Below are 26,839 nucleotides of genomic sequence, written 5' to 3'. Positions count from 1 at the left end.
TAACCCTAGGGCAAAAGGACAAGTCCATCCGTTTAACTCTTCGCATAACCGCAGCGTGTATCCACCGCTCTACAGTTGACAGATTGTAGTAATTCGCATAACCGCAGCGTGTATCCACCGCTCTAAAACTAAGATGATCTAACAAGAAACAGTTCTTAACAATAAACCCAAGATCTAGCAAACTCTTTTATAAGTGTGAGAGATAAAATGTGCATGTGATAATAAATGAAGAAAATATCTGATAGACAGACACATGGACTGGACTTCTTTCTGATAAGCTACAACTTAATTGGACCCGCTATAAGCCAATCTGCTACAAGCCCATTTAGCAACCATGCCCATCATCTGCTATCTATTCACAAGTAGAGTCAGGGTGGAGTTCGAAATTAAACAATGCAGCTCGAGCTCGAGCTTGAAGTTAAACAAGCCTAAGATTGAGCCAACGAGCTGAGCCGAGCTCGACTTGGTTATAAGAAAGAGCAGCTCAGCTCAGTTCATTTCAAATAGGGGTGTGCAAGAAACCGAAGAAACCGACCCGGAACCGAAAAACCGAAAAATCCAAACCGAAAAAACCGAACTGATACAAAAACCGATGGTTTGGTTTTAAAATTTTGTAAAAACCAAACTTATGGTTCCGTTTTGGTTTGCATGTTATAAAACCGAAAAAACCTAACTGTACCGAATTTATAGATTTTTATTTTTTGTATTTTTTTATTTTAAGTAATTTATAAGAATTTAATAAATATGTAACTCAAATATTTTTGGCCAAATGCATAATATTCACTTAGTTAATAATCAATAAAATTATTTATACCTAAATTCATTATTTTGGGTCTATTTTTTTCAGCATAAAAATTTCAAGCTCAACTGGTAAAAACTGAAACCGAACGGTTTCAAGAATCCAAAAATCGAAGTTTCGGTTTGGTTTTAGCCAAAACCGCACCACGCACATCCCTGATTTCAAATCAAGTTTTTTTAGCTAGTTTTTTTGAGCTTTTATTGAGAGAGCCACGAGCTTTTTGAGCCCTCCTCATTACAAACACACGATGAAATGCATCTATTTATACTATTAAATCAAAACATCTTTTTTACGTGTCATTTATACAATTTCTTTGAATTAATTATCCACCTAATAAACAATTTAACTTTAAACATTAACTCCTATGTTGGAAAATGTTTCAAAATAAATGGTTATAATCCATTTATTGAGTAAAAAAGGCAATTAATTGTCTTCATTGTTATTTTTTTAAAAATTTTAAGACTTTGTTATTTTTCATCGCAACGGGGTATCTTCATAAATCATAAGTTGTAATAACAAGTCAAGTAAAGTGTGCAACTTCTAATTTTTGCCAAAAGTATGCGAGTAAAATCTACCGTTCTTTTCGTAGTGCATATGTGAGTTTTACTCTATTGTTTCGTAAAGTAAATTCGTGATACACTTTTTTCTAAAATGTGAACTTTGGGTCCCTGTTTTGAACTTTGCTCCTAGTTTTGACACGTCTATTAACGCGTGTCATTTTTTTTCATTAATTTTTAAAGCACAGAGTTGTTTTTTGATTCTTAAAAGTGATATTACAGGCAGACTGTGCCTATGGGGCTAGAAACAACATATATAACCAGATAAAAGATCTTATGGTATTGATTTTTTTAATGATTTTGTGCATAATTCATACAACTAACTTATATTACTTTTGATCTTGTATATTCTATTGTAGGTGGTGGAATGGAGGACATATTCGAAGAACAAATTGTTGATATCGACATAATTCATACAACTAACTTATATTAAATGTGTCTGGTTTCTGATGTGATGATGTGTGACATAGTGTAACTATTAGGATAGTGTAACTATTATGATGATGTGTTACTTGCTTATCTGCAACTTCATTGTAAATCGTTCGGATGTTTTATCGAAAAAGAATATAAGATACAACTAAAAGTATGACACGACTGGTAGATTGTAGGATGGTAACTCTTAGGGGTATGCAAGAAATCTATAAAAACCGAAACAAAACCGACGGTTTGGGTTTATGTTTTTTTAAAAACCAAACTTACAGTTCCGTTTTGGTTTTGCATAAAAGTAAAACCGAAAAACCCAAACCAAATTTCTAAACTTTTATATTTTTATTTTTTATTTTAAATAATTAATAAGAATTTAATAAATATGTAACTCGATTATCTTTTACCAAATGTATAATTATCAAGTAATATCAACTTAACAATTATCAAAATTATTTATACTTGTATTTTACTATTTCTCCCCAACTTTTTTTCCGGCCTAAAATTTTCAAACTCAAATAGAAAACCGAAACCAACTTTTTTTCCGGCTTAAAATTTTCAAACTCAAATAGAAACCCGAAACCGAACCGGAACTAAACCGAAACCGAACGGTTTCAAAAATCTGAAAACCGAAGTTTTGATTTTTGGTCCGCACCACGCACACCCCTAGTAACAGCTATAAACATCCGCTATGTGACAATTATGAGAGGAGTAAATTCCTGTTCCAAGACCCAACAATTGACACTTTAAAACAAAATTAAATCCCTTTAGCCAACACTTGCAGCAAAAATAATAAGTCGATCATATGATAAGGTTACAAGTTCTGAAACAACACGTATACCAAATGTAATAATGTAAAGAGAATAAGATATCAACAGAATGTACTATTTATTTATCTATAAATAAGCTAGGCAACTTAACCAAAGTACACAAACCAAACCTTGTATTGTACTTAGACTCCCAACCAAGGTAACATTATAAAAATCCAAGTCTCCTCCAAATAGGATCAATCTTCAAGGGATGTCTTTTGCAGTAGCATCTACAAACCTCCTGTAAAAGAGTTTTAAGATTGTAATTCATCAGTACATTGGCTTCTAGACGAAAATGTCATGCTGGAATAAAATCAAATTTTCCAATCTATGAACAGATGTAATATTAAAGTGTAAGTTTTGTTTGAGACGAGAAAGTTAATGCAGAGGCCCTCCATTTTCTAAAGCCTAGAGTATAACTGCTATAGGTGTACCCTATCGCGTATTTTATACAATCCATCTCTTCTATGGTCTCTGCTTCTGTACTTGCACTGCCGATCTCCTATCGTTGTCGTCTGGCTTCTTCCTCGACCAGCCTATCGTTGCCTTCTTTCTCAACTAACATCGCACCACCACAGTCGTTTGCGACATCGACGTCCTTTACCCCAATTTCAACTACATCAACATCTGTATCAATCGTACGGTGATCGATTTCTCACACCTGGCAAGACAATCAATTTCTTCTTCACTCGATCGCCTAACACTGTATTTTTCTAAGATTAGGGATTCTCGATTTGGGATTGAAAGAAACATATACTACAATCCATTGAATTGATTGGATTTTGATTTGTTTTTTCTAATATTCATGCTTCCCTAAGCATAAATATGTGGGTTAATTTGTACAAAACAGTAAATAAAAAGGACGGCTTTTAGATGAAACTGAATACTTATGACTTTCCATAAGGATTGGGATATGACAGAAATAAGTTTATAAATCGCAGTATGAGAAACAAGTAGGTATTCTATCAGCCTTTGAATACGGGTATCGATGGAAGTTCACAATATTACAACTAAGTTATGTCATCTCTAATTGGCGGTTTCATCTTGCAGGTGGTGATGGAACAATTGGCATCTGGTCCATGGAACAATAAGATATTTAATATGCACAGGTTGAAGAGCTCTAAGATTTCAGATGGTTAGATTAGATATTCAGCTCTAAGGTTCTGATTATCTATTATAAATATTGCACAATATGAAGAAATCAAAGTTTGAATACAAATAAATTTTATTTCGGTACGGTAAATCACAAGTAGTGAACTTTCGGGAATTGTAGCAGAAAATTTCTTAAGCAATTGTGATCATTAATTCATTTGGTATGCTTTCTTTATCCTATGATCTTTAAGATTAATTGTTCTGAGTTCAGATAAGGTCATAAGACCAAATTTTTGAGTCATGGATTGAAGTATAGCAATCTTAATGTTCCTACAAAAACCCCCCATTATAGAAAGATCAAAATAATGAACAATTATCATACAGAAAGCATAGTTATCAAATGCGATAAGCGCTTGAAAGCGTTGAGGCTGGGTCTAGCGCCCAGGCGATAAGCGCAAAAAAAGTGCCTGATTTTGAAAAAAAAGCGCACATTAAAAAAACAAAAATTTTAACTTAAATAGAACATCTTATGAAGAACACATATATTCACAGTCCTTGACATTAGGTTTTTAAAGAAAGAAATCCGAATTTAGGTTTTTTAAGAACAAAACTAACCTGTAACTAACCTTTAAATTCTTAGTTTATTGATGATTTTGTGTGCTATAATATTGATTGTGGAATAGTGGAGTGTTAGGGACTCCTAGAGAATAGGAACAGATTATTAAAGGGAATTTAATACGCATGGGGAGGTTTGGGAAAATAAGACTGCACATTAAATATCTGCTGCATGCTAATCGCAATTAATGCGCCTGGCGCTTTAAATGCGCTTAAGCGCACGCTTTTAATAACTATGACAGAAAGTGAAAACTTCTCAAAAGCCATACTCATACAGTATGATACTACAAGTCCGATATGTAGTTTTATTAAGGAAAATTGGATTCTAATAATCCAAACTATTAACCATTGGCCAATATTAGTCCCTACTATCACTTTGACCGATAATAATCCAAACTATCACTTTTGTTACTAATAATAGTCCTACTCTAACAAATGGTTAACTCCATTAGTTTTGTTCTATTAAGTTAATATAAAATGACCGAACTACCCTCGCTAACAATAATAATGATTAAAGAACCAGCCATACTTCATTCATCTCCTTCAACCTCCACTGGAAAACTGGGAAGTCCGGCTACATCGGGCAGAACTACACTCCGGTGACCACCACAAACCCACTCCGACAAGCATTCTCCATATCCCCGGTCTCCGCCTCCTTCTCCACCCATTTTCCATGAGCCACCATCTCCACTGTAGTCAAACTCTCACCCCTTTGGCTTCCTCACGTTTTTCCGGCGAGGAGATGTGTGGCCGGTCACAGGTAACCAGATTTCTCGCTCTCTGGTCGGTCAGTAAGATGATGGTTATCTCTAACATCGTTTCAGGCGACATTTCAGACGATGGAACCAGATCTGAGAAAATTTGGGAGTAGGTTTGATGTTGAACTTTGTGATTATGCATTGATTTTAGATCGGATGCGATATGAACCAAACGAATGCGATAGTCTGTGAGTTTAGTTTGTGATTATTCGTTGATTGAGCCGAGTTGCAGGTTATAAGGTGTTTACCGGAGTTCCTGAATTTACGGTGGTTTTAGGTCCGACAGTGGCTTCGATTTTCCAGAGATAGTCCATTTTCCGGAAGAGTTAGATCCGACGGTGGTTACCGGACTTCCCAGTTTTCCGGCGGAGGTCGAAGGAGATGACTAAAGATTACATTGGTTGGTTCTTTTATCATTATTATTTGTTAGAGAGGGTAATTTGGTCAATTCATATTAACTCAATAGAACAAAACTAACAGAGTTAATAATTTGTTAGACTATAATTGTTATCAGTAACAAAATGATAGTTGGGATTGCCACTAGTTAAAGTGATAGTTGGGATTAATATTGGCCAATGGTCAATAGTTTGGATTATTAGAATCCAATTTTCCTTTTATTAACACACAGCTTAAGATGTCTACAGTTGGTATGAATTTTAATAGAAAAAATACCAGATTTATCTTTAGTATATTTAAGATGCCAATTAATTTGGAAGACCTAATGGTAAAGATTCTTAAGCTGTGTGTTAATAAAACTGCATTTTGAACTTAAAGATTAATAATTAAGAGTAAAATGGGGCATTAGTAAATTATAGCTAATGAATCTGGTACTGTGGTAACCTTAGTAGTAAATTAACTTCTTAATAGTCAGATCTCATACATTATACATGCAGCCTGCAGGTTGGATGGAACACGCCTTTTGATTAACCTTTTAAAGATACAAAGCAGGTTTTATGGTATATGATTTTGGAAAACTAATGCTTTTGTTTGGGTGTAACTTGTAAGAACATAAGGTAACAGAAGATGCTTGCAGATTTGCTGAGCAAGATGCTGCATCCCGAAGATATGCCACAGAAGTGCTTTAGGTAAGTTTATCTTTGTTAACCAATAAAAACAACTGAACACTTAAGAGTGTGTTTGGGATTGCTTATTTTAACCTCCTTATAGCCTATTAACTTTAGTTAAGAAGTTAAAAAGTTGTTTGGCAAGCTCATAAGGACTTTCTATTTTAACTTATGAAATAGTGTAAATAAGTTCATTTTGATAACTTGTTGGATGGTGACTTATTAACTTATTATTGGCAACTACCCATTACACCCCTCAAACGCTCAAAACCCCATTACACTCCTTTTAAAAGAAAGTCCTTTTGGTGATTTGGCTTTCCCCACAACATAAGCTAATCCAAACACATTTTCAAAAACTCCTAATAAGTCCTTTTGAACTTAAATAAGCAATCCCAAACACACCCTTATTTTTTTAATTTTGCATTGTAAGTGCTTAGCAGGTCAATATGAAGATAAGTGGTGAATGGTAATGAACAAAATCCAAAAGATTTGCAGGAAGATGAAATTTGTGATCAAATGGAACAAGTTTCTTTGGCTGCAGATGGTAGGTACTAGATAGAGATCAAACCAATGCATCTATACTCACACAGTGGTGGAAAAATGTCTCTGGATGCATTGAAACTCCTTTAAATACATTCAAAATGTTTGCTTAATCTATTCTCTAGTTGCTTGATAAATTGCCTCAATTTACTATTTTGTAGGCTGTAGTTGTGGTAAAAACTTTATTGTCTGTCTACATGGTGTAAGCCGTAATTGTAAATTTTATTTTTGGTTTTCTAAAAATCTTCTATGCAATACCTATATGTATCTAGCATCTAAAACATCATACAAAACTTAACTAACAAAGAAGCACATACTATAATCATAAAAGGGTTAATCTGTATGTACCACGTAACAAGAAGGCGACTGGTTGGCTGGTCAAACAGCATACGGAGGTGCTCTGGCAGCCATGTTGGTAATCTGCGCCTGCATCTGAACAGCCCTAACTTTAGCAGACGTTGCCCGATGAAAAAACTGTTCTCGCGACAATAACCTCACATTCCTCAAATACAAATCAAACGGAATCGCCCCTTCTTGCACAGCTTTATCCAACGCATAAATCGCATCTTCAATAGCCAGATCAGCCGAAGTCGTCTCCAACATCTGTTTCGACAACGAATCACACGTCTCAAACGCTTCATCCGCGTTAACACTCCCCAAACCCCCACCCAACTTCCCTTCATTCTCCCTCACCCACGCTTCCAACACGTCCGTATTCATCAAAACCATCTGCAACTGCTGTTCCAACCCCTCCTTCTCATACTGCATCTCGCGCACACCTTGTAATAACACCTCGTCCCGCTGCCGTAACACCGCTTGCGCCGTAAACATCCCGTCCATCTCAACCTCCCTCTTCTTCCTCAACTCACTCACATCGTTATGCACATTCTCCACCAGCTTGTTTATCGCATTCCGCTTGTACACCTCACTCGAATCCTCCGTCGCCTGTACCGGAGGAGCCGGAGACGGAATCCGTCCGCTACCGCTACCGTAAGGCGATGGCGGATAAATTCGAGGAGGAATCGCAGGACGAACAGCTGTTGCCGAATTTACGGAGGAGGTATAACTAGGATTTGTGTTATGACTAGGGTTAGGGTTAGGGTTTGGTCTACGTTGGGAGTATAAAGGTGGATCTAGACCGAAATAATGACTTAAATTACGACATAAATCGACTAAATTGGAGCTAGGGTAGACCCAATTCTGCAAATACGGGATGGAGACAAGGCCCGAGGGGTTAACAAACGCGTGGTTGCGTTTAATAACCATATCACGGGTAGGATTCACGAATACCAACGGCGGGTGGCGAGGGTAAGACTCCATGAGCCAGATGACAACGGGGATGTTGTAGGTGACGTTTTGGAAGAGTATTGGGACGGTGCCGTCGGACTGGAGGAGGTTGAGGGTGCGGCCGTCGTTGTGGGTGAAGGTGTTGGTTTGGGGGTGGAGAGATGGGTAGGACTGGTGGAGGGATAAGAGGTGTTGGCGGATGAGCCATTTGACGTCTTCGGAGTAAGGTAACGAGGATGGGCCGCGTTGGGAGAGGACGGAGCTTAGGAATTGTTGGGCTTGGGCGGTGGAGGTCGTGGTGGATGACGACGGTGACGGCGGTGGGTAAACCATTTGAATGGATGGATGGGAGTTTCGAGAGGAGACTTTTTTTTTTTTGGGTTGTTTATTTTATTGGAGAAGGAATTTGCGCGTTGGCCGAGTTTGGACGGTGATATACATCGCGTTAAGTTTTTTCACTACGGGGTAACTGATACAAAGCTTTTACTCCCCGTAGTTTTTTCACTACGGGGATATACATCGCGTTAAGTAGATCTTCAGTTTTAGGGAAAACCCACTCACTCGAAAGGGTTTGAACTTGAAATCTCAGTCTTTCATCATTAAGTCATTCATGCTCCTCAAAGTGTTGTTTGTAAGGATTTACCCTGGATTTCCATTAAGAAACTCAAGCTTCTTACCATTATACTACGAAAGGGATTACTTTATAGAATAGTAATCAGGTTTTAAAACTGTTCCAATCAGGTCACTCATAATATATTTTGTTCAAATTAGGTCACTAAAGTTTTTTTGTTCTAATACTATGTATTTTACCTAGATAGCAGGTTTTGTAGGTTTTTTTATTTTTAAATAGTTTAACATTGCAAAGTATTTTTTTTTAAAGTGACAAAATTAGTGAAAACCGAGAAAAAAAATAATTGTGAAAAAAGGTTTAAAAAAATGTAAAAAAAATTAAGAGTTTTTTAATAAATTTTCCAGTTTTTTTTGTTGCAATTTTCCAGATTATTATTTTTTGCAATTTTTCGAGAAAAAAAATCCGACTTTTTTTTTTGCATTATTCCATATTATTATTATTATTATTATTATTATTATTATTATTATTATTGCAATTTTTCATAATTTAAAATTGATTTTTCTCAATTTTTAAGAAATCTTTTGCGATGTCAAATTATTTAAAAACAAAAAAAAACCTACATGACCTGTTATCCAGGTAAAATATATAGGATTACAAAAAGAAAACTTTAATAACCTGATTGGAACAAAAGATTTTATGAGTGAAATGATTGGAACGGTTTCAAAACTTGGTTACTATTTTATAGAGTTGTCCTATCAAAAATGACGTTAAATTTGTTTTTTCTAATATGTTATCAATTTTTTTTATTTTTCTTAAGAATGACCAACGAATAAAGTCTCGTTATATGGGGTAACTCAATTGCAAAAAGCGGCCATGTATGTCCGTGATCGCAGACAATGCTGGTAGCCAAATCATACCATCTCATGATCGAATTTGAGCTTGAGACCTTGTGGCCTCCATCTCAAATTTTGCATCCCCTCCAATATCAATTGAGTTAAAGCTTATGTCATACATTTACAAGTTTAAATGATCAAAATTAAAAGTAAACAAGAGGTACGTTTTTACTATAAGAAAACAAGTATTGTTTGAAACATGATACTTTTCTTATTGATGACTAAAGTCTAAGAAGCATGTGAGAAACTTCATTGAAAATCTTTTATGTATTCCAAGATATTGTCAAATAAATAAAGGGCCTCTAGATCGCATGTATAAAACAGATTATGGGATGCTAGTTCTTGCAATACAAGATGGTAAATCCAAACACTATGATAAATAAAGTTATAATAAATGAGATTGTTAGGAGTATACTACTTAGTTGAAACAATTTAAGAGACAATTATATTTGATATGCTATTTTGCTATTTTCATGTTAGATTGATTAAAAAAAATGTTTATAAATGAAATTTATAACTGAGAAGTAAGTTGGGTTGATCAAAGTACCGTCTTAAAACACAAATTAAAAGGAATTTGACGTGAAAGACCTTTAGGTTTATATTTTCGTTTAAAGTATAACAAGTTAGCAAGTTGTCTTCGTTTGCGTGGTCACCTAAAGCCAATGATACAGGATACAATCTTTATGCATTTATTTTCTAGAGTAAATCATCATTTTCGTTTATATAGGCCAGTTTCGCAACTTTCATCCAAAAATAATCTTCCGTATGGCTATCCTTATAGCTTTATTTTCTTGGGAGAGGACGAAGCTTAGGAATTGTTGGGTTTGGGCGGTGGATGTGGTGGTGGACGATGGAGCTTAGCAAGTTATTAATTTTAAATGATAAAAAATGAATAGATATAAAATACACTTTTTTAACTATAAGAAAACAAAATACCATTGTTTAAAACATGATACTTTTCTTAAGTCTTAAGTATGTGAGAATCTTCATTGAAAATCTTTTACATATTCCAAGATAATTGTCAAATGACTAAAGGGCCTCTTGATCGTAAATATAAAACAGATTATGGCTGGCTAGTTCTTGCAATACACGGTATGTGATCCAAACACTACGATTAATAAAGTTATGATAAATGGGATTGTTGTTGAGAGTATAGTACTTGGTGAAGCATTAGACCATTCGTAGAGGGACGCCTTTCCCGTCCATAACCCCACCAAAATGCCGGGAACACCTCCAGGGGCACCTTGGAGGTGGGGAGGGCGTTTCCCTCAAAACGGTGGTGTTGAAGGTTTATAATTGGTGAGGTAATGAACAGTAAAGATGTTTTATGTTTTTTCAATAAAAAATAATAAGGGAGTAATGATTGAAAGAGGATTATCCACTATACACATTTTATGTGTAATGCACTTATGGTAATGTGACGTCATATGATGCACAACGCCCCTATGGGGACGTTATCCACTACACGATCTTGTAAGAGACGACTATAGTTGATATGTTATTTTACGTTGGGTTGATTAAAGACAAGCATGTTTTCGAATGAAATTTATGTTTGCATGAAATTTACTTTTGAAGTTTGTAAGTTGGGTTAAACAAAGAAACATCTTAAAACACAAACTAAAGGAGGTTATTGTGGAAGTCAAGACCTTAAGGTTTGTATGTTTATTTAAAGTACAACAAATTAGCAACTTGCTATGGTTTACATGGTCACCTAAAGCCAATGATATGGGATACAATCCTTATGAAATTTTTTCTAGAGTTTCATCTAAAAACAATGTTTTTCGTTTAGTTGTCCTCATAGTTTCATTTTCTTGTCATTTTAGTTTAACTCACACTGCTAGTTACTTAGATCACATGACAAAAAAAAATGAAACCGCAAACGGATGTACCGGTTTCAAGAATTGAAAAATCAGAAGATTTTTTGAAGTCCAAAACTAAAATTAATAACTTGATATATAACACTTTAAAACCAATCATAATGTACAAGGGGACTTTCAAATAATTACAACTCCAGCTCAGTAGTTAGTTTACTACTAATCTAGCTACCTAACTGTACATGAGGTCATATCTTCTAAAGTACAACACATAACCAAGATGAACCGGTCAAATGGTGAATTGGGTTGGTAGGTGCTGGATGTTTAGCACCATGGTAATAGGAAGCTCATCGCTATTTCGCCTTTGGTGTATTTGCTTTTGCACGGCCTTTATGGCTGCCACCCGGGCAGCATTGGCTGCTCGGTTGGCAGATATAACTGCATTATTCACCCATTCCTCCATTTTCCCAGCCGCCTCATATGCTTTCTCTGCAGCTCGTCGCGCTTCTTGAATAGCGTTAAGGACTTTGGACCTATGATCAGGAAGCGGTGGGGATGATTCGAGAACGCCATTTTGCCAGTGCCCGGATTGTGTTTCGCCATTTCTAAAAGTGTACACTCCAAAACCCTGTCGTTTTCCTTCGTGCCAAGATCCTTCGTATCTATGTCCATTTCCGAAATTATAAACTCCAAAACCATGCATTTTGTCTGCAAAATATTCTCCAGCATATGCATCACCATTTCTGCAAATATTACAAATACAAATGTTATCAAATCAAGTATTAATAAAAATATAATATAAGTTGTTACATATATATATTTTTTCTAAATAGAACAACATACTAGTCTATATATAATATATAGAGAAAGCCTAGGGGTGTAAACAAGCCAAACCACCGGTGAACTAAATGAAATTGGCTCGTAAAAAGCTCGAACAGAGCCGAACTTAAATGAGCTCGAGCCTAAGAAAAGTGTGTTTACTAAACGAGCTCGGTCCTAAGTTTGACTTATCAAGCTTTAAGCTGGCTCGCAAGCCTAAACAATCTATTATTAATATATTTTTATTTGATATAATTTATATATATTTATATGATGATCATTATTATAAATAAAATTATCAAAAATAAAGTAATATATTATACTACATATATATATATATATATACAAAGGGCTATATATTAATTATAAATAATAAACGAGTCAATGTTGAACTTGAAAATTACTCACGACAAGCAGGGGCGTCCCCGAGAATGTGTGAGCCTTCATGGACCCAGTGCTGGTAAAAAAATTGGCCCTAATATTAACTTATATATATATATATATATATATATATATATATATATTTATATATTGTGACATCATTTAACAAAACAATACTATTGTGACATTAATAAACAAAACAGCCCTAGAGTCGGCTTGCCGTCAACAAGCTCGAGATCAAGCTCTTGTAAGTTAAGGGAGCCGAGGCTGAGCATCTCAGACTCGGCTCATCTCGTTTAAACCCATAAGCGAGCCGAACCCTGCCTAATCCTGATGGTAAGTCTAATAGGCTTAACCATAATGTACAATGTCAAAACAGATCAAGCCAGAAGATCTAACCTGAAATGGTAATAACCAAGACCATGTTTAACACCCCACTTGAATTCACCCGCATACCGACTCCCATCTTCGCAGCTATGCACCCCGCACCCATGGCTGCGCCCATTCGACCACTCACCCGCATAAACATCACCCGTATAAAACCTATAAACACCCAGCCCATGCCTCAACCCTTGTCGATACTGCCCTCGGTACCGACTCCCCTTAACCCAAGTCTCCACCCCATACCCATCATACTTCCCATCAACCCAATCCCCTTCATACCTCCCACTCATGTAATAATAATAAACCCCGCAACCCGAACACTTCCCCTTATGAAACTCGCCTTCGTACACATCCCCGTTGCTATACGCCTGCACCCAACACCCCGAATTCACCCTTTTGGTCTTGTCACCTTTCGTTTTCGAGCCGATGGACCAGAACACGGGTAATGGAGGTCTGGACGAGGTGGAAGAATGTGATTTGATCGGGAATGAACGAGCGAGTAACGAACGAATTGATGGGAGTTTCGGGAGGCCGAGGTTTAAGGGGAACAACAATGCTGAAGAGAACGCTAATGCGGATAGGAAATCGAGTACGAACGAATGGCTTGGATGTGATACCAAGAAGTAAAAGAATGGGAGGGATAATAATAATATTAACCGAATGTGAGCTTGTAGTTGGCGGAGGTGGCGGAGACGGTGGAGGAGGTGGATTGCCACGGCTTTCGTGCCCGAAAAGCGGTGTTTTTCGGGCGAAAAGGTTGGGTTATGAACTAGATTGAATTCATCGTTGATTGTGATTTGGTGTTGGTGGTTAGAGTTTCTTGTGAATTTGTTATTATTGTCCTTAGGTGAAGGCAACATGAATAATAAGTCGGATGATGATGAAGGATGATCGGATTCAATTCCGATGTGGAATTGTGGTTTTTGGTCATGCATTACATATATATGTGTGTGTGTGTGTGAATATATATAATAATATGATGATGATGATGTTGTAGGTGAGTTTTTGTTTTGTTTGTTGAATGAAGAGATTTGTGGAAAGAAAGATTTAAGAAGATTTTGAAGAGATTGTAGACAGATTTTGTGAAGATATTATTATTATTATTATTGATAAAGAAGAAGAAGGTGATGGAAAGACGAGCGGATTCTGCGTTGGATTTAATGGTAATGGTAATGGTAATGGTAATGGTAAAGGCGCCAACAACATTTTTGAAGACAGTAGCCACCTTCCAATTTTCTCGTTTTATGTTTCTAAATAAAGAAAGTATCAAAAGTAGTACAATTTATAATTTAGTTATAAAGTCTATACTAATAAAATAAAATATGTGTCAGCCCCACGTTAATCCTAAGGAATATTTTCCCGCTCATTCTTCTAATCTTTGCTGAGAGTAGAGTAAATGTAGGAGAACAATTTTTTTACGTGGGCAAAATAAAACCCTATTTTGTTTTTATCGCCGTCACGCTCCTAAACCCTAATTGATTTCAATCACTCGCTATATCGATCTGATTCTGCCTTCATCTTCAATATTCAACAATCTGATTTTAGTGAAGAGATTAACTGCAATTGGTCTAGGAATTAAAATCTGTTTAACAGATGTATATGGTGATTTAGTATTTCAATTTTAATTCTCCGTTGATTTACGTTTCATTCAGCTGTTGCATATCGAATGTATGTTTGTTTATGAAGGTGCTCACTGAAGAGGTAGGTCCCAGCAGAGCCCAGTTGGACCCGCAAGACTCACCTTAAACAGGGAAGTCTGCGCAGAGACCAACTGGATCCGCAGAACCAACCATGCTCAGAGACGTGACGTCCTTACGCGCAGTACGCAAGCTGGTCCCGCAGGAAATGCCTCCCAATGGTGAAGGACTCCGCCTGTCCCCGCAGCCTCGGATACAAGCCATTAGGGAAGGCCACCCGCGCAGCATGGCTACACGCACAAGGTACTTAGCTCTCAATCACTCAGTGTCACCTGAAGGAATGAGCGAAGCCGGGAACTATCCCGCACAAGGGCGGGAGGGGGAATACTCCCGCCCAAATAAGCCAGTCCGTATACTGAAGGATCTTTTACTGTACCTGACGAGGTATGGGCGAAAGATCTGATCAGAGATACGACAGCTCACTGATACAGTATGGCGAGCAGCATGCTCCTGTACTGTATCACTATTAGCCGCTGCCTACTCACCAACTACTGTCATACCACGTGCGTAGCCGGCAGTTGGTGGAAAGGGAATAGTACACAGCAGGCCTGGTCACTATCAGCCGCTGCCTACCCACCAACTACCAGCAGGGCACGTGCGTAGGCTACTGTTGATGAACAGGAACACTGTAGCAGCCGGCCATACCTCCTTGGAAACCTACCTTCGGCTATAAATACCCCAAATGGTATGATCATCTCAGGACATTATTACATTACATTATCTTATATCATCAGAATATACCTGATATCTGCTCTAGCAATCTCTTAATATACTTTTATATTTAAAGAGCAATCTAGTCTGATTCTCACGCCGGAGGGTGGTCACAAGGAGGAACCCCCCCTTCTCAGTGACGAGCTCATGGTGTCTGTTTTGCAGGTTATCAGAAGAACCATCTTCCAAGGGTCTAACCCCTCGTGGGAAACAGCTATCCAACCCCCAGGTTACCAGTAATCTGCCCGGGGTCCGGTTAGTGTTTCTTCATTGGCGCCATCCGTGCATAAAGCTAGAACTACAATTTTCTCCAGTTTTTTCAAACTTTTACAAAGATGGTTAGAGAAATTCCGGTAACCACAACCCCAGCTACTGGGGGGAATACCGGCAACACAGTTTTTACAAACACTACCCCGGCTACCGAAGCCGGGGCAAGTGAAGTAAATTTTACGAACACTACCCCACTTACCAAAGCTGGGGCAAGTGCAGTAAATGATCAACTACTGGGATCCACTGATATCCAGTTTGAGAAACGAAGACTCCCCCGCCAGACTCTCGATGAAGTTAAGGCATGGGCGGAGGCACGACAAAAGGAATTCCAGGCTGAGTTGAACGAACGCTTGCGTTCCGTGCAACAGGCCGACGAATTCGAATACTGGGAGGATGACTCGGAGGAATCCGACTCCGACGCGAACCCTCGCCATAGGGCAAAAGGGAAGCGTAAGGAAACGGAATCCCAACCGAAAAGGCATTTTGGACAAGCCTTCAAACCAAAAAGCACAGGTGGAAGTCCACGAGACTTCTCCAAAACGTTCAGACCAAACGTTGCAAATGCAGGAACGTCCAAATTTGCAAGGGACATTGCTGAAGCAATCGCCCCAAAGAGTGCCAAACAAATGCCCAACATAGGCACATATGACGGTATATCTGATCCAGACGATCATTTGAACAGGTTCATAGCGGGGGCAACCGTCAGCAATTGGACGGAACCCACGTGGTGTTACATGTTCCAAATGACGCTGGTGGGGGCTGCTAGAGCTTGGTTTGATCGCCTACCGGTCAACCACATCTACGACTGGGCAGACTTCCAGCAGAAGTTTAGCCAACACTTCTGTCACACCCGGCCCTGAGCGGCGGAAACAGCCGGGCGCGCGCGAGTGGGAATTGATACTTAAGCACGGGCCATTGCAAACATTCAAAGTAAGATTTTCATTGCGCATGAAAAGTTTAATACAAATACATTACATTGTTTAAAAATTACATAAAAACATCCAAGTATAAAAATTGTTGAAGATTTCCACGCCATATCCCCATGCGCGGCGGGAACAACCACGCGCATCGAAGGGATAGAACTAAAATCTTCCAAAAAGCTAGTTTAGATGTTCAGCGTGAGGTGCTCTAAGTGTGACTCCATGCGCTACCTAGTTATCTCCTGAAAGACACGTAAAAACATTTGAATCAGTATAAACTGAGTGAGTTCACAAGTCTTAGTAACTTGATAAATCGTATTGCATCATAATCTTGATACAAATCATTCTGAAACATAATTCTGATAGCATCATTAAAACACATGCTTGGTAAGACAGTTATATCAACATATTCTGATAAAATCGTTCCGCGGGTTACGCGCGAACATTTCTGGGAACTGTGCTCGTCTATGCAAAGTGGCGCTGCCACTACGAGCTAAAATAAGTAATACCGTCCCGCGGGTTACGCGCGAACGTTTCAGGAACATGTGCTCGTCCATGCAAAGTGGCGCTGCCACTACGAGCTAAAATAATAATTCCGTCCCGCGGGTTACGCGCGGACGTTGTGCCGGAAAACAAGGCGCTCGTCCATGCAAAGAGGCGCGACCCCTACGAGCGGGTTCAAACCCATAGTACTGCCCCATGACCATACTAGGCACTCGTCCATGCAAAGAGGTGCGACCCCTACGAGTGGGTGGATCAAACCAGCAGTCCCTACCCTTAGAGTTCCAATGGTAAAGTGATCACTTACTCGAGTTCTAGCGCACATACATCGAAAACCTTAGATAACCGTTTGCATTACTCATCATGAAACATAACTTAAACACATAATCGTTTGCATAGCTTGTAAGTATACCGTGATAAAACATTATTTAGGTACGTGTCCCTCGCCCCGAAAACAGTTTAAAATAGTGAAAATAGTGAAAATAGGGGCTGTGAGACTCACCTGTGGTTCTTGTTAAGGGATTAATCGAGATTCGGGTTTTCTTGGTGTTGGCCTCGGAATTGAAGGTCTAGAATACGATTAAATAACAAGAAGTATATATATTAAGATCAAGAAATAGGAGAATATAAGGGTTGGAAAGTAGATCTCAAGGTTATAACCTCGGCTTACCTAGTAACTGGAACGGAATCGAAAATAACGGATGCTCGGGAGATGATTAGTGCAAGTTTGCAGTTCTTTGGAGTGTGTTTTGAGTGATAACTTAGGTTACATATTTAAAGGCAAACTCAAGGGAACACAATCCCTTGCTTTAGGGGATTGAAATCTTTTCATATCTAGGTGTAATGATGATAAAGTATGGAAATTATTATTGTTTATTGTTTACTTAAAAGTGGAGGAGTGGACAAAAGATCTTGATTTGATTTGGACAGGACATGCAGGTCTGGGGTTGGTGAGAATAGGGTGGCTGACAGTTGACTTTTCATGTTACAGTGTGCTTTTTCAGGTACTTTTGTCAGTGTACAGTAAAAAAAGTGGAAAATCTCTGAAACACGCTACTGTTTCCTTTTGGGCGGGAGTAATCTCCTTATGTCTGGAGAATAGACTAAGTGTTCTGTGCGCATCACTTTGTGCGCATAGCTTTCTGCGTGAAGGACCTTTCTTTGCTGCGGGTAGGTGCGTAACCTTCTCGCAGTTAGGGACATTGAGTTTCATTTGTAGATTCTCCAGGTGGTCTTGGTATTTCAACATAGTGATCAGTCATGTTGAAGTCAATTCCATCTTGGAGCTTCAGACAAACTAGCTCTCAATGTTCCCGCCATGCGGGGAGGTTAGTTCCCTTCCGCACGCGCATAAACGATGTAGGATGCACCCGCCTTAGCATCATGCGGGATGGTCAACCCATAGACAACATAACGTTAAGTTACATGAAAACATAAAGCCAAAACATTCGCGCATGGCGCATATAACATATGCTCACGCTGGTTCTTAACATGGTGCGCTCGCGCAGGGCGCACATAACAAATGCACGCGCTGACTAACATGGCGCGCTCGCGCAGGGCGCACATAACAAATGCACGCGCTGACTAACATGGCGCGCTCGCGCAGGGCGCACATAACAAATGCACGCGCTGACTAACATGGCGCGCTTAATATTTACAATCACCTAATTATTAGGTTGATTACTTAAAGGGATTGGGAATTTACCGGGTGTCACATTCTCCCCTCGTTAAACGAATTTCGTCCCGAAATTTAGGAGACGTTGCTGGCAGAAGCCATGTTCTGAAAGAGGTGTGGGTATTTCTTGCGCATTTGGTCTTCTCTTTCCCAAGTGAATTCAGGCCCACGCCTCGAGTTCCATTGGACCTTTACTAACTTGATTTTGCTCCTGCGTAACTTTTGTTCTTTCCAATCGGTTACTGCTATAGGTTCTTCTATGAAGTGCAGCTGTTTGTCGATGTGAATCTCTTCCATCGGCAAAATCAACGTTTCGTCAGATAAGCACTTTTTGAGGTTGGACACATGAAACGTATCATGAACTCCACTGAGTTCGGCGGGTAAACGGAGTTTATAAGCAACCGGACCGATCCTCTCCAGGATCTCGAATGGTCCAATGAAGCGCGGATTCAACTTTCCTCGCTTGCCGAAACGGGGGACTCCTTTCCATGGAGAGACTTTCAAAAGTACTTTATCCCCTACTTGAAACTCCAATGGTTTCCTTCGCACATCTGCGTAGCTCTTCTGTCTGTCGCGCGCTGTCTTCAGGCGATCCCTTATCTGAAAAATCTTGTCTGTTGTTTCTTGGATCAATTCTGGACCAGTCATTTGCTTGTCACCCACTTCAGCCCAGCACAGTGGGGATCTACACTTACGCCCATACAAAGCTTCGAACGGCGCAGCCTTAATGCTTGTGTGATAACTGTTGTTGTAAGAAAATTCAACCAATGGGAGATGAGTATCCCAGCTACCTTCGAAATCGATTGCGCACGCGCGTAGCATATCTTCCAGTGTCTGGATTGTTCGCTCGCTTTGCCCATCCGTTTGAGGATGATATGCCGTACTCATGTCAAGACGAGTACCTAAAGCCCCTTGTAACGATCTCCAAAACCTTGATGTGAACCGACTATCTCTATCAGAAATGATGGACACTGGGACTCCATGTTTTGAAACTACTTCTCGAATATACAGTCGGGCTAACTTTTCCATCTTATCGGTTTCCTTGATCGGCAGGAAGTGCGCTGACTTAGTTAGCCGATCCACAACAACCCATATTGTGTCATAACCCCCAGGTGTCCTTGGCAGTTTGGTGATGAAGTCCATAGAGATTTGTTCCCACTTCCACATGGGAATTTCTGGCTGTTGAAGCAACCCTGATGGTTTCTGGTATTCAGCCTTTACCTTCGAACACGTCAGGCACTTACTGACATACGTCGCGATGGCGCCTTTAAGATTGGGCCACCAATACAGCGTTTAACATCTTGGTACATCTTGTCTGCGCCAGGATGTACGGAATACCGCGTCTTGTGAGCTTCGTTCAATACCTGCTCGCGCAATCCTCCCTTGAGAGGGACCCATATGCGGTTAGCGAAATATAGATTGCCGTTCTCTTTAAGTTCCAAATTCTTAACCATACCCCCAAGGCATTCGTTTTTAACAAACTCTGATTTCAAGGCTTTTTGCTGAGCGTCTCGGATGCGGGTAGAGAGATTTGCGTGAATGGTCAACCTTAGAGCCTTGACTCGTAGCGTTTTTATTCGCTCCTTCCTACTTAGCGCGTCTGCTACCACATTCGCCTTTCCAGGGTGGTACTTAATTTCACAATCATAATCGTTCAACAACTCCACCCATCTTCGTTGCCTCATGTTTAAATCCTTTTGATCAAATATATGTTGAAGGCTCTTGTGATCCGTAAAGATTATACACTTTGTACCATAGAGGTAATGGCGCCAAATCTTTAGCGCGAAGACAACCGCTCCAAGTTCTAAATCATGCGTTGTGTAGTTCTTTTCATTGGTCTTGAGTTGGCGTGAGGCATACGCTATGACTTTGTCTCGTTGCATAAGGACACATCCAAGTCCCTGATGTGAAGCGTCGCAGTAAACAACAATGTCATCCATCCCCTCGGGCAAAGACAAAATTGGCGCACTACATAACTTCTGTTTCAACATTTGAAATGCTGTTTCCTGATTTTCGCCCCAAACAAACTTCTTGTCTTTCTGAGTTAGCGCGGTCAGAGGTAGAGCTATTTTGGAGAAGTTCTCAATGAAGCGTCGATAGTAGCCAGCTAGTCCTAGGAATTGCCTCACCTCAGTTGGGGTTTTTGGCGCTTCCCAGTTTTCGATGGCCTTGACTTTGGAAGGATCAACGTGAATTCCTTTCTCGTGTACAACGTGACCGAGAAAGTGAACTTCTCTAAGCCAAAACTCGCACTTGGAAAACTTCGCATACAACTTTTCTTTCCTCAACAATTCCAAAATCAATCTCAGGTGTTGCTCATGCTCGGCCTTGGTCCGTGAGTAAATCAGAATATCATCTATAAACACAATCACAAACTTGTCCAAGTATGGTTTGCACACGCGGTTCATCAGATCCATGAACACAGCCGGCGCATTAGTTAGCCCGAAAGGCATTACTAAGAACTCATAATGGCCGTATCTAGTTCGGAAGGCTGTTTTCGGCACATCTTCCTCATGGACCCTAAGTTGGTGGTATCCTGATCGTAGATCTATCTTCGAATAATAACTGGATCCCTGCAACTGGTCAAATAAGTCGTCAATCCTCGGTAAGGGGTACCGATTCTTGACTGTTAGCTTGTTCAGCTCCCTGTAGTCAATACACATTCTGAACGAACCATCCTTCTTCTTAACAAACAGTACTGGAGCTCCCCAAGGTGAAAAGCTTGGGCGTATGAAACCCTTATCCAATAGTTCCTGTAACTGATTGGATAGCTCTTGCATCTCAGATGGAGCTAATCGATAAGGCGCTCGAGCTACTGGCGCAGCTCCTGGGACTAAATCAATACGAAACTCGACTTGTCGCGGCGGCGGTAATCCGGGCAAATCTTCAGGAAAAACTTCTGGAAATTCGCGCACTACTGGTAAGTCTTCAATTCTTCGCTCATCTCCTTTCTTCTCTACGACATGCGCCAGGAAGGCGTAGCACCCTTTCCTTAGGCACTTTCGCGCCTTTAGGCACGAAATCAGTTTCATCGCAACTCCCCTTCTTTCCCCTTGAATTACCAAGGTTTCTCCGTTCAACAGTGGGATCCGAACCTGCTTCTCATGGCAAATAACTTCCGCGCGGTTCTCAACTAACCAATCCATACCTACCACAATGTCAAAACTTCCCAAGTCTATTGGCAACAAGTTAATATTGAACCCGTGACCTCCCATGACTATAACACATTGTTCAGTTCTTTCGTTCGCGTATAACTGCCTACCATTGGCTAGTTCTATAGTATAAGGCGTGTCTAGTCTACCGGTTGCTAGGCCTAGGGAGTCTTTAAACTCGGCGGATATAAAACTTAGGTCAGCGCCAGTATCAAATAAGACAGATGCAAAATGTCCGTTAAGCAAAAACGTACCGGTTACCACATTCGGCTCTTCTTTAGCTTCGCCTGCGCCGATCACAAAAGCTCTCCCGCGAGCTTGGTTCCCCTTTTGCGGGCAATCCCGACTAAAATGCCCTGGCTTCCCGCATGCGTAGCAGTTGTCGCTTGCTCCAGCTTCTCTGATACGGCAATTCATCGTCTTGTGCCCTGGTCTGCCACATTTGGCACATTCGATTCTTGCGCATTCACCCTCGTGGTGATACTTGCATTTGTTGCACCATGGGCGAGGCCCGCTGTATCCTTTTCGTGGTGGCTCCGCGGCCTGAATCGCGTAAACCTTTGCGCTTTCCTGCTTCTTGAACGGTGGTTGCTTGGAGTCAGACCCTCGGTGGTGAGAGTTCCATTTCCTCTTGGGATCAGAGGTTCGCTGCTCGATTCCGCGCGTAGTCAACATACCCGCACGGATCGTATCCCTTGTAAGGGTGATGGCCCGCGCTACCGCCTCATCAAAGGTTGGAGGCGCTGCGGCGTTGAGCGGAACCCTAACAACAGGAGGTAACCCAAAAATATACCTCTCGATCTTCTTTTCCTCCGTGTTTGCCATGTCTGGCACCAACTGGCAAAGTTCGTTGAACCGGTTGTTGTAGGCGTCGATATCCGTTCCTACCATGGTGTGGTTCCAGAATTCCTGTTGTAGACTCTGGATTTCTGCGCGAGAGCAGAACTTCCTCATCATCATCTCCTTCAGTTCCTCCCAGGTCTTGTGGAGAGCAACTTCTCGCCCCAATGTTTTCGTTTGAAGCTTCCACCAAGACGAAGCTGCCTCTTGGAACATGCAGGTCGCGTAAAGGACCTTCTGGTTCTCACTACATCCGCTAATGGAGAGAACTGTCTCCATCTTGTCAATCCAGTTGTAGAGCCCAATGGCCCCTTCGGTTCCCTTGAATGGCCAAGGCTTACAGGCCATGAATGTCTTATAGGAGCATCCTTTGTCCAAGGCTCCTGATTCGGGTTCTGGGGTCTCATTCTGACGACCCTGACTTGATTCGGCCTTGCTGGCCTCATGTGTTGCGATTGCTTGCGCGATTATTTCCGCGAGTTCCTCGGGTGTCATGGTGATTCCTTTGGCTTTAGTTGGAGGCATTCTTGCTTTAAAAGAGTGAAAATATATCAGACTTAGCGCATGTACTCTGAGCACATAATGTTATCATTATTTACTAGACAGTGTGACCCGTGTTCCTAAGTGCGTGTATAGTTTCTTTTGAAAACATTTTCTTTGAAAAATATTTCATGCGATTCCCCAACGGTTATAGTCTAGGTTAAAACTTCTTTTCCTAGTTCGCTATAACCAGTGCTCTGATACCAATCTGTCACACCCGGCCCTGAGCGGCGGAAACAGCCGGGCGCGCGCGAGTGGGAATTGATACTTAAGCACGGGCCATTGCAAACATTCAAAGTAAGATTTTCATTGCGCATGAAAAGTTTAATACAAATACATTACATTGTTTAAAAATTACATAAAAACATCCAAGTATAAAAATTGTTGAAGATTTCCACGCCATATCCCCATGCGCGGCGGGAACAACCACGCGCATCGAAGGGATAGAACTAAAATCTTCCAAAAAGCTAGTTTAGATGTTCAGCGTGAGGTGCTCTAAGTGTGACTCCATGCGCTACCTAGTTATCTCCTGAAAGACACGTAAAAACATTTGAATCAGTATAAACTGAGTGAGTTCACAAGTCTTAGTAACTTGATAAATCGTATTGCATCATAATCTTGATACAAATCATTCTGAAACATAATTCTGATAGCATCATTAAAACACATGCTTGGTAAGACATAGTTATATCAACATATTCTGATAAAATCGTTCCGCGGGTTACGCGCGAACATTTCTGGGAACTGTGCTCGTCTATGCAAAGTGGCGCTGCCACTACGAGCTAAAATAAGTAATACCGTCCCGCGGGTTACGCGCGAACGTTTCAGGAACATGTGCTCGTCCATGCAAAGTGGCGCTGCCACTACGAGCTAAAATAATAATTCCGTCCCGCGGGTTACGCGCGGACGTTGTGCCGGAAAACAAGGCGCTCGTCCATGCAAAGAGGCGCGACCCCTACGAGCGGGTTCAAACCCATAGTACTGCCCCATGACCATACTAGGCACTCGTCCATGCAAAGAGGTGCGACCCCTACGAGTGGGTGGATCAAACCAGCAGTCCCTACCCTTAGAGTTCCAATGGTAAAGTGATCACTTACTCGAGTTCTAGCGCACATACATCGAAAACCTTAGATAACCGTTTGCATTACTCATCATGAAACATAACTTAAACACATAATCGTTTGCATAGCTTGTAAGTATACCGTGATAAAACATTATTTAGGTACGTGTCCCTCGCCCCGAAAACAGTTTAAAATAGTGAAAATAGTGAAAATAGGGGCTGTGAGACTCACCTGTGGTTCTTGTTAAGGGATTAATCGAGATTCGGGTTTTCTTGGTGTTGGCCTCGGAATTGAAGGTCTAGAATACGATTAAATAACAAGAAGTATATATATTAAGATCAAGAAATAGGAGAATATAAGGGTTGGAAAGTAGATCTCAAGGTTATAACCTCGGCTTACCTAGTAACTGGAACGGAATCGAAAATAACGGATGCTCGGGAGATGATTAGTGCAAGTTTGCAGTTCTTTGGAGTGTGTTTTGAGTGATAACTTAGGTTACATATTTAAAGGCAAACTCAAGGGAACACAATCCCTTGCTTTAGGGGATTGAAATCTTTTCATATCTAGGTGTAATGATGATAAAGTATGGAAATTATTATTGTTTATTGTTTACTTAAAAGTGGAGGAGTGGACAAAAGATCTTGATTTGATTTGGACAGGACATGCAGGTCTGGGGTTGGTGAGAATAGGGTGGCTGACAGTTGACTTTTCATGTTACAGTGTGCTTTTTCAGGTACTTTTGTCAGTGTACAGTAAAAAAAGTGGAAAATCTCTGAAACACGCTACTGTTTCCTTTTGGGCGGGAGTAATCTCCTTATGTCTGGAGAATAGACTAAGTGTTCTGTGCGCATCACTTTGTGCGCATAGCTTTCTGCGTGAAGGACCTTTCTTTGCTGCGGGTAGGTGCGTAACCTTCTCGCAGTTAGGGACATTGAGTTTCATTTGTAGATTCTCCAGGTGGTCTTGGTATTTCAACATAGTGATCAGTCATGTTGAAGTCAATTCCATCTTGGAGCTTCAGACAAACTAGCTCTCAATGTTCCCGCCATGCGGGGAGGTTAGTTCCCTTCCGCACGCGCATAAACGATGTAGGATGCACCCGCCTTAGCATCATGCGGGATGGTCAACCCATAGACAACATAACGTTAAGTTACATGAAAACATAAAGCCAAAACATTCGCGCATGGCGCATATAACATATGCTCACGCTGGTTCTTAACATGGTGCGCTCGCGCAGGGCGCACATAACAAATGCACGCGCTGACTAACATGGCGCGCTCGCGCAGGGCGCACATAACAAATGCACGCGCTGACTAACATGGCGCGCTCGCGCAGGGCGCACATAACAAATGCACGCGCTGACTAACATGGCGCGCTTAATATTTACAATCACCTAATTATTAGGTTGATTACTTAAAGGGATTGGGAATTTACCGGGTGTCACAACTTCAGCCAGCAAAGAAAGTATACCGAGGAGCAATGGACAATCCTCAAATGCATACGAGAGGAAGATGAATCTTTGCCAAACTTCATCACTCGCTTCAACTCAAAGAAGCTAAGTTTAGGCAATATCAGCGAAGATCTTGTTCGCGCTGCCTTCATCCAGGGCGCACATGACCCAGAGCTCATCCGCACCCTAACGGGTAAAGATGGAATGCCATCCACATGGGATGGCATCATGACAGCAGCAAAACGCTATGCGGAAACAGAGAAGCAACTGGGTAAAGATCTCCCACAGAGCACAAACCTCTACACCCAGAGGACGAGAGAAGACAACGTCCTCACCGCCCGACTAAATAAAAAACGAAAGCAAGGCATTTGGCAGTCAAGGGTAAACTTTGACACCTCATCCGGCTTGCAACATCGGTTGGGCGGAAGGGATAATGTACAGTCGCACCGGAACTCCAGATGGACGCCACTCACCAAAAGCGTCACTGAGATATTCGCCACTGAAGAGCTCCCATGGCCAAAGCCTCCAATAATCCGACATCGTCACGATGCTGATCGGAGCAAATACTGTGACTTCCACAAGACAAAAGGCCACAACACTGAAGAATGCATAGACGTAAAGGACATGGTCGAAGCATTTGTCAGAGATGGGACGCTCGCGCACCTCGTGGCGCAATAAAGGCTGAGCAGGCAGGTGCGTATAGAACCCCAACTGGGAAAAACACGAATCAATTCCAGCTTCAAAATCGAGACTACATGCTGCGTAAAGAACGAGATCCCGAACCAGGTGCGTATCGGCTCGATGGCACTCCCATCCCAACAACATGGAAGGGAGCTCATTTACACAGTTTGCATGTAAATCAATTCCAATTTGTAAAGAAAAGGCCAAGAGCCACTTCTAATGGAAATGATTCTCTTTAGAACATCGAAGCTGATGATTTTACATTTAATACTTTTCTGAACACTGGTGACGGCATTCACATTATGTGGAGTCGTTGCGTGGGAAGGCGGTCCTACCCGCACGAACCCAAAAGCGTGACAAACCTTCACGCAGGTCAGTTGAAGGGGAAAAGTTCAGTTATCCCATTAAATGAAAGTGCCGGTCTATCCGCATGAATCATGAAAGGAAACTGAACACATTGACAACCGCGCGTTAAACGGTTCAAAACAAAATTCTCAAAAGGATGAGGAAAACCTACACGCAGGTCAGATATGGG

The 26,839-nt window shown here is 40.7% G+C and overlaps 1 protein-coding gene and 1 pseudogene across 3 annotated transcripts; both read right to left on the bottom strand.

The window, feature by feature from the left end:
• Positions 1–2,533: 2,533 nt before the first annotated feature.
• On the bottom strand, positions 2,534–8,376 carry LOC143566698 (protein ELC-like pseudogene; annotated as a pseudogene). 2 transcript variants are annotated; one of them, XR_013141276.1, is made up of 2 exons: positions 7,006–8,376; positions 2,534–2,818 (listed from the first exon to the last, which is right to left on the bottom strand). The product of XR_013141276.1 is annotated as a protein ELC-like pseudogene, transcript variant X2 (transcript). The 2 variants fall into 2 exon arrangements; XR_013141275.1 differs by having other exon boundaries at positions 2,534–2,829; positions 7,006–8,375.
• Positions 8,377–11,511: 3,135 nt separating this feature from the next.
• On the bottom strand, positions 11,512–13,741 carry LOC143566704 (uncharacterized). Its single transcript, XM_077053330.1, has 2 exons — positions 12,822–13,741; positions 11,512–11,965 (listed from the first exon to the last, which is right to left on the bottom strand). The coding sequence occupies exons 1-2, from the start codon at positions 13,739–13,741 to the stop codon at positions 11,512–11,514; spliced, it is 1,374 nt and encodes a 457-aa protein (XP_076909445.1).
• Between the last annotated feature and the right edge of the window lie 13,098 nt (positions 13,742–26,839).

This window comes from Bidens hawaiensis, unplaced genomic scaffold (assembly GCF_021521415.1).
Source record: "Bidens hawaiensis isolate Kalapana, Puna unplaced genomic scaffold, B.hawaiensis_p1.1 tig00023037_1, whole genome shotgun sequence".
Classification (NCBI taxonomy): Eukaryota; Viridiplantae; Streptophyta; class Magnoliopsida; order Asterales; family Asteraceae; genus Bidens; species Bidens hawaiensis.
Note: the sequence above shows the minus strand (reverse complement) of the source record. Positions and strands in the feature narration are given on the sequence as shown.

What these genes read in the sequence shown, in the direction of transcription:
- LOC143566704 (XM_077053330.1), bottom strand. Translation starts at nt 13,741, where the DNA reads ATGCATGACCAAAAACCACAATTCCACATCGGAATTGAATCCGATCAT. An exon ending in CTTGGTTATTACCATTTCAG is followed by an intron (nt 11,966 to 12,821) that starts GTTAGATCTTCT and finishes TAATATTTGCAG; the next exon opens with AAATGGTGATGCATATGCTG.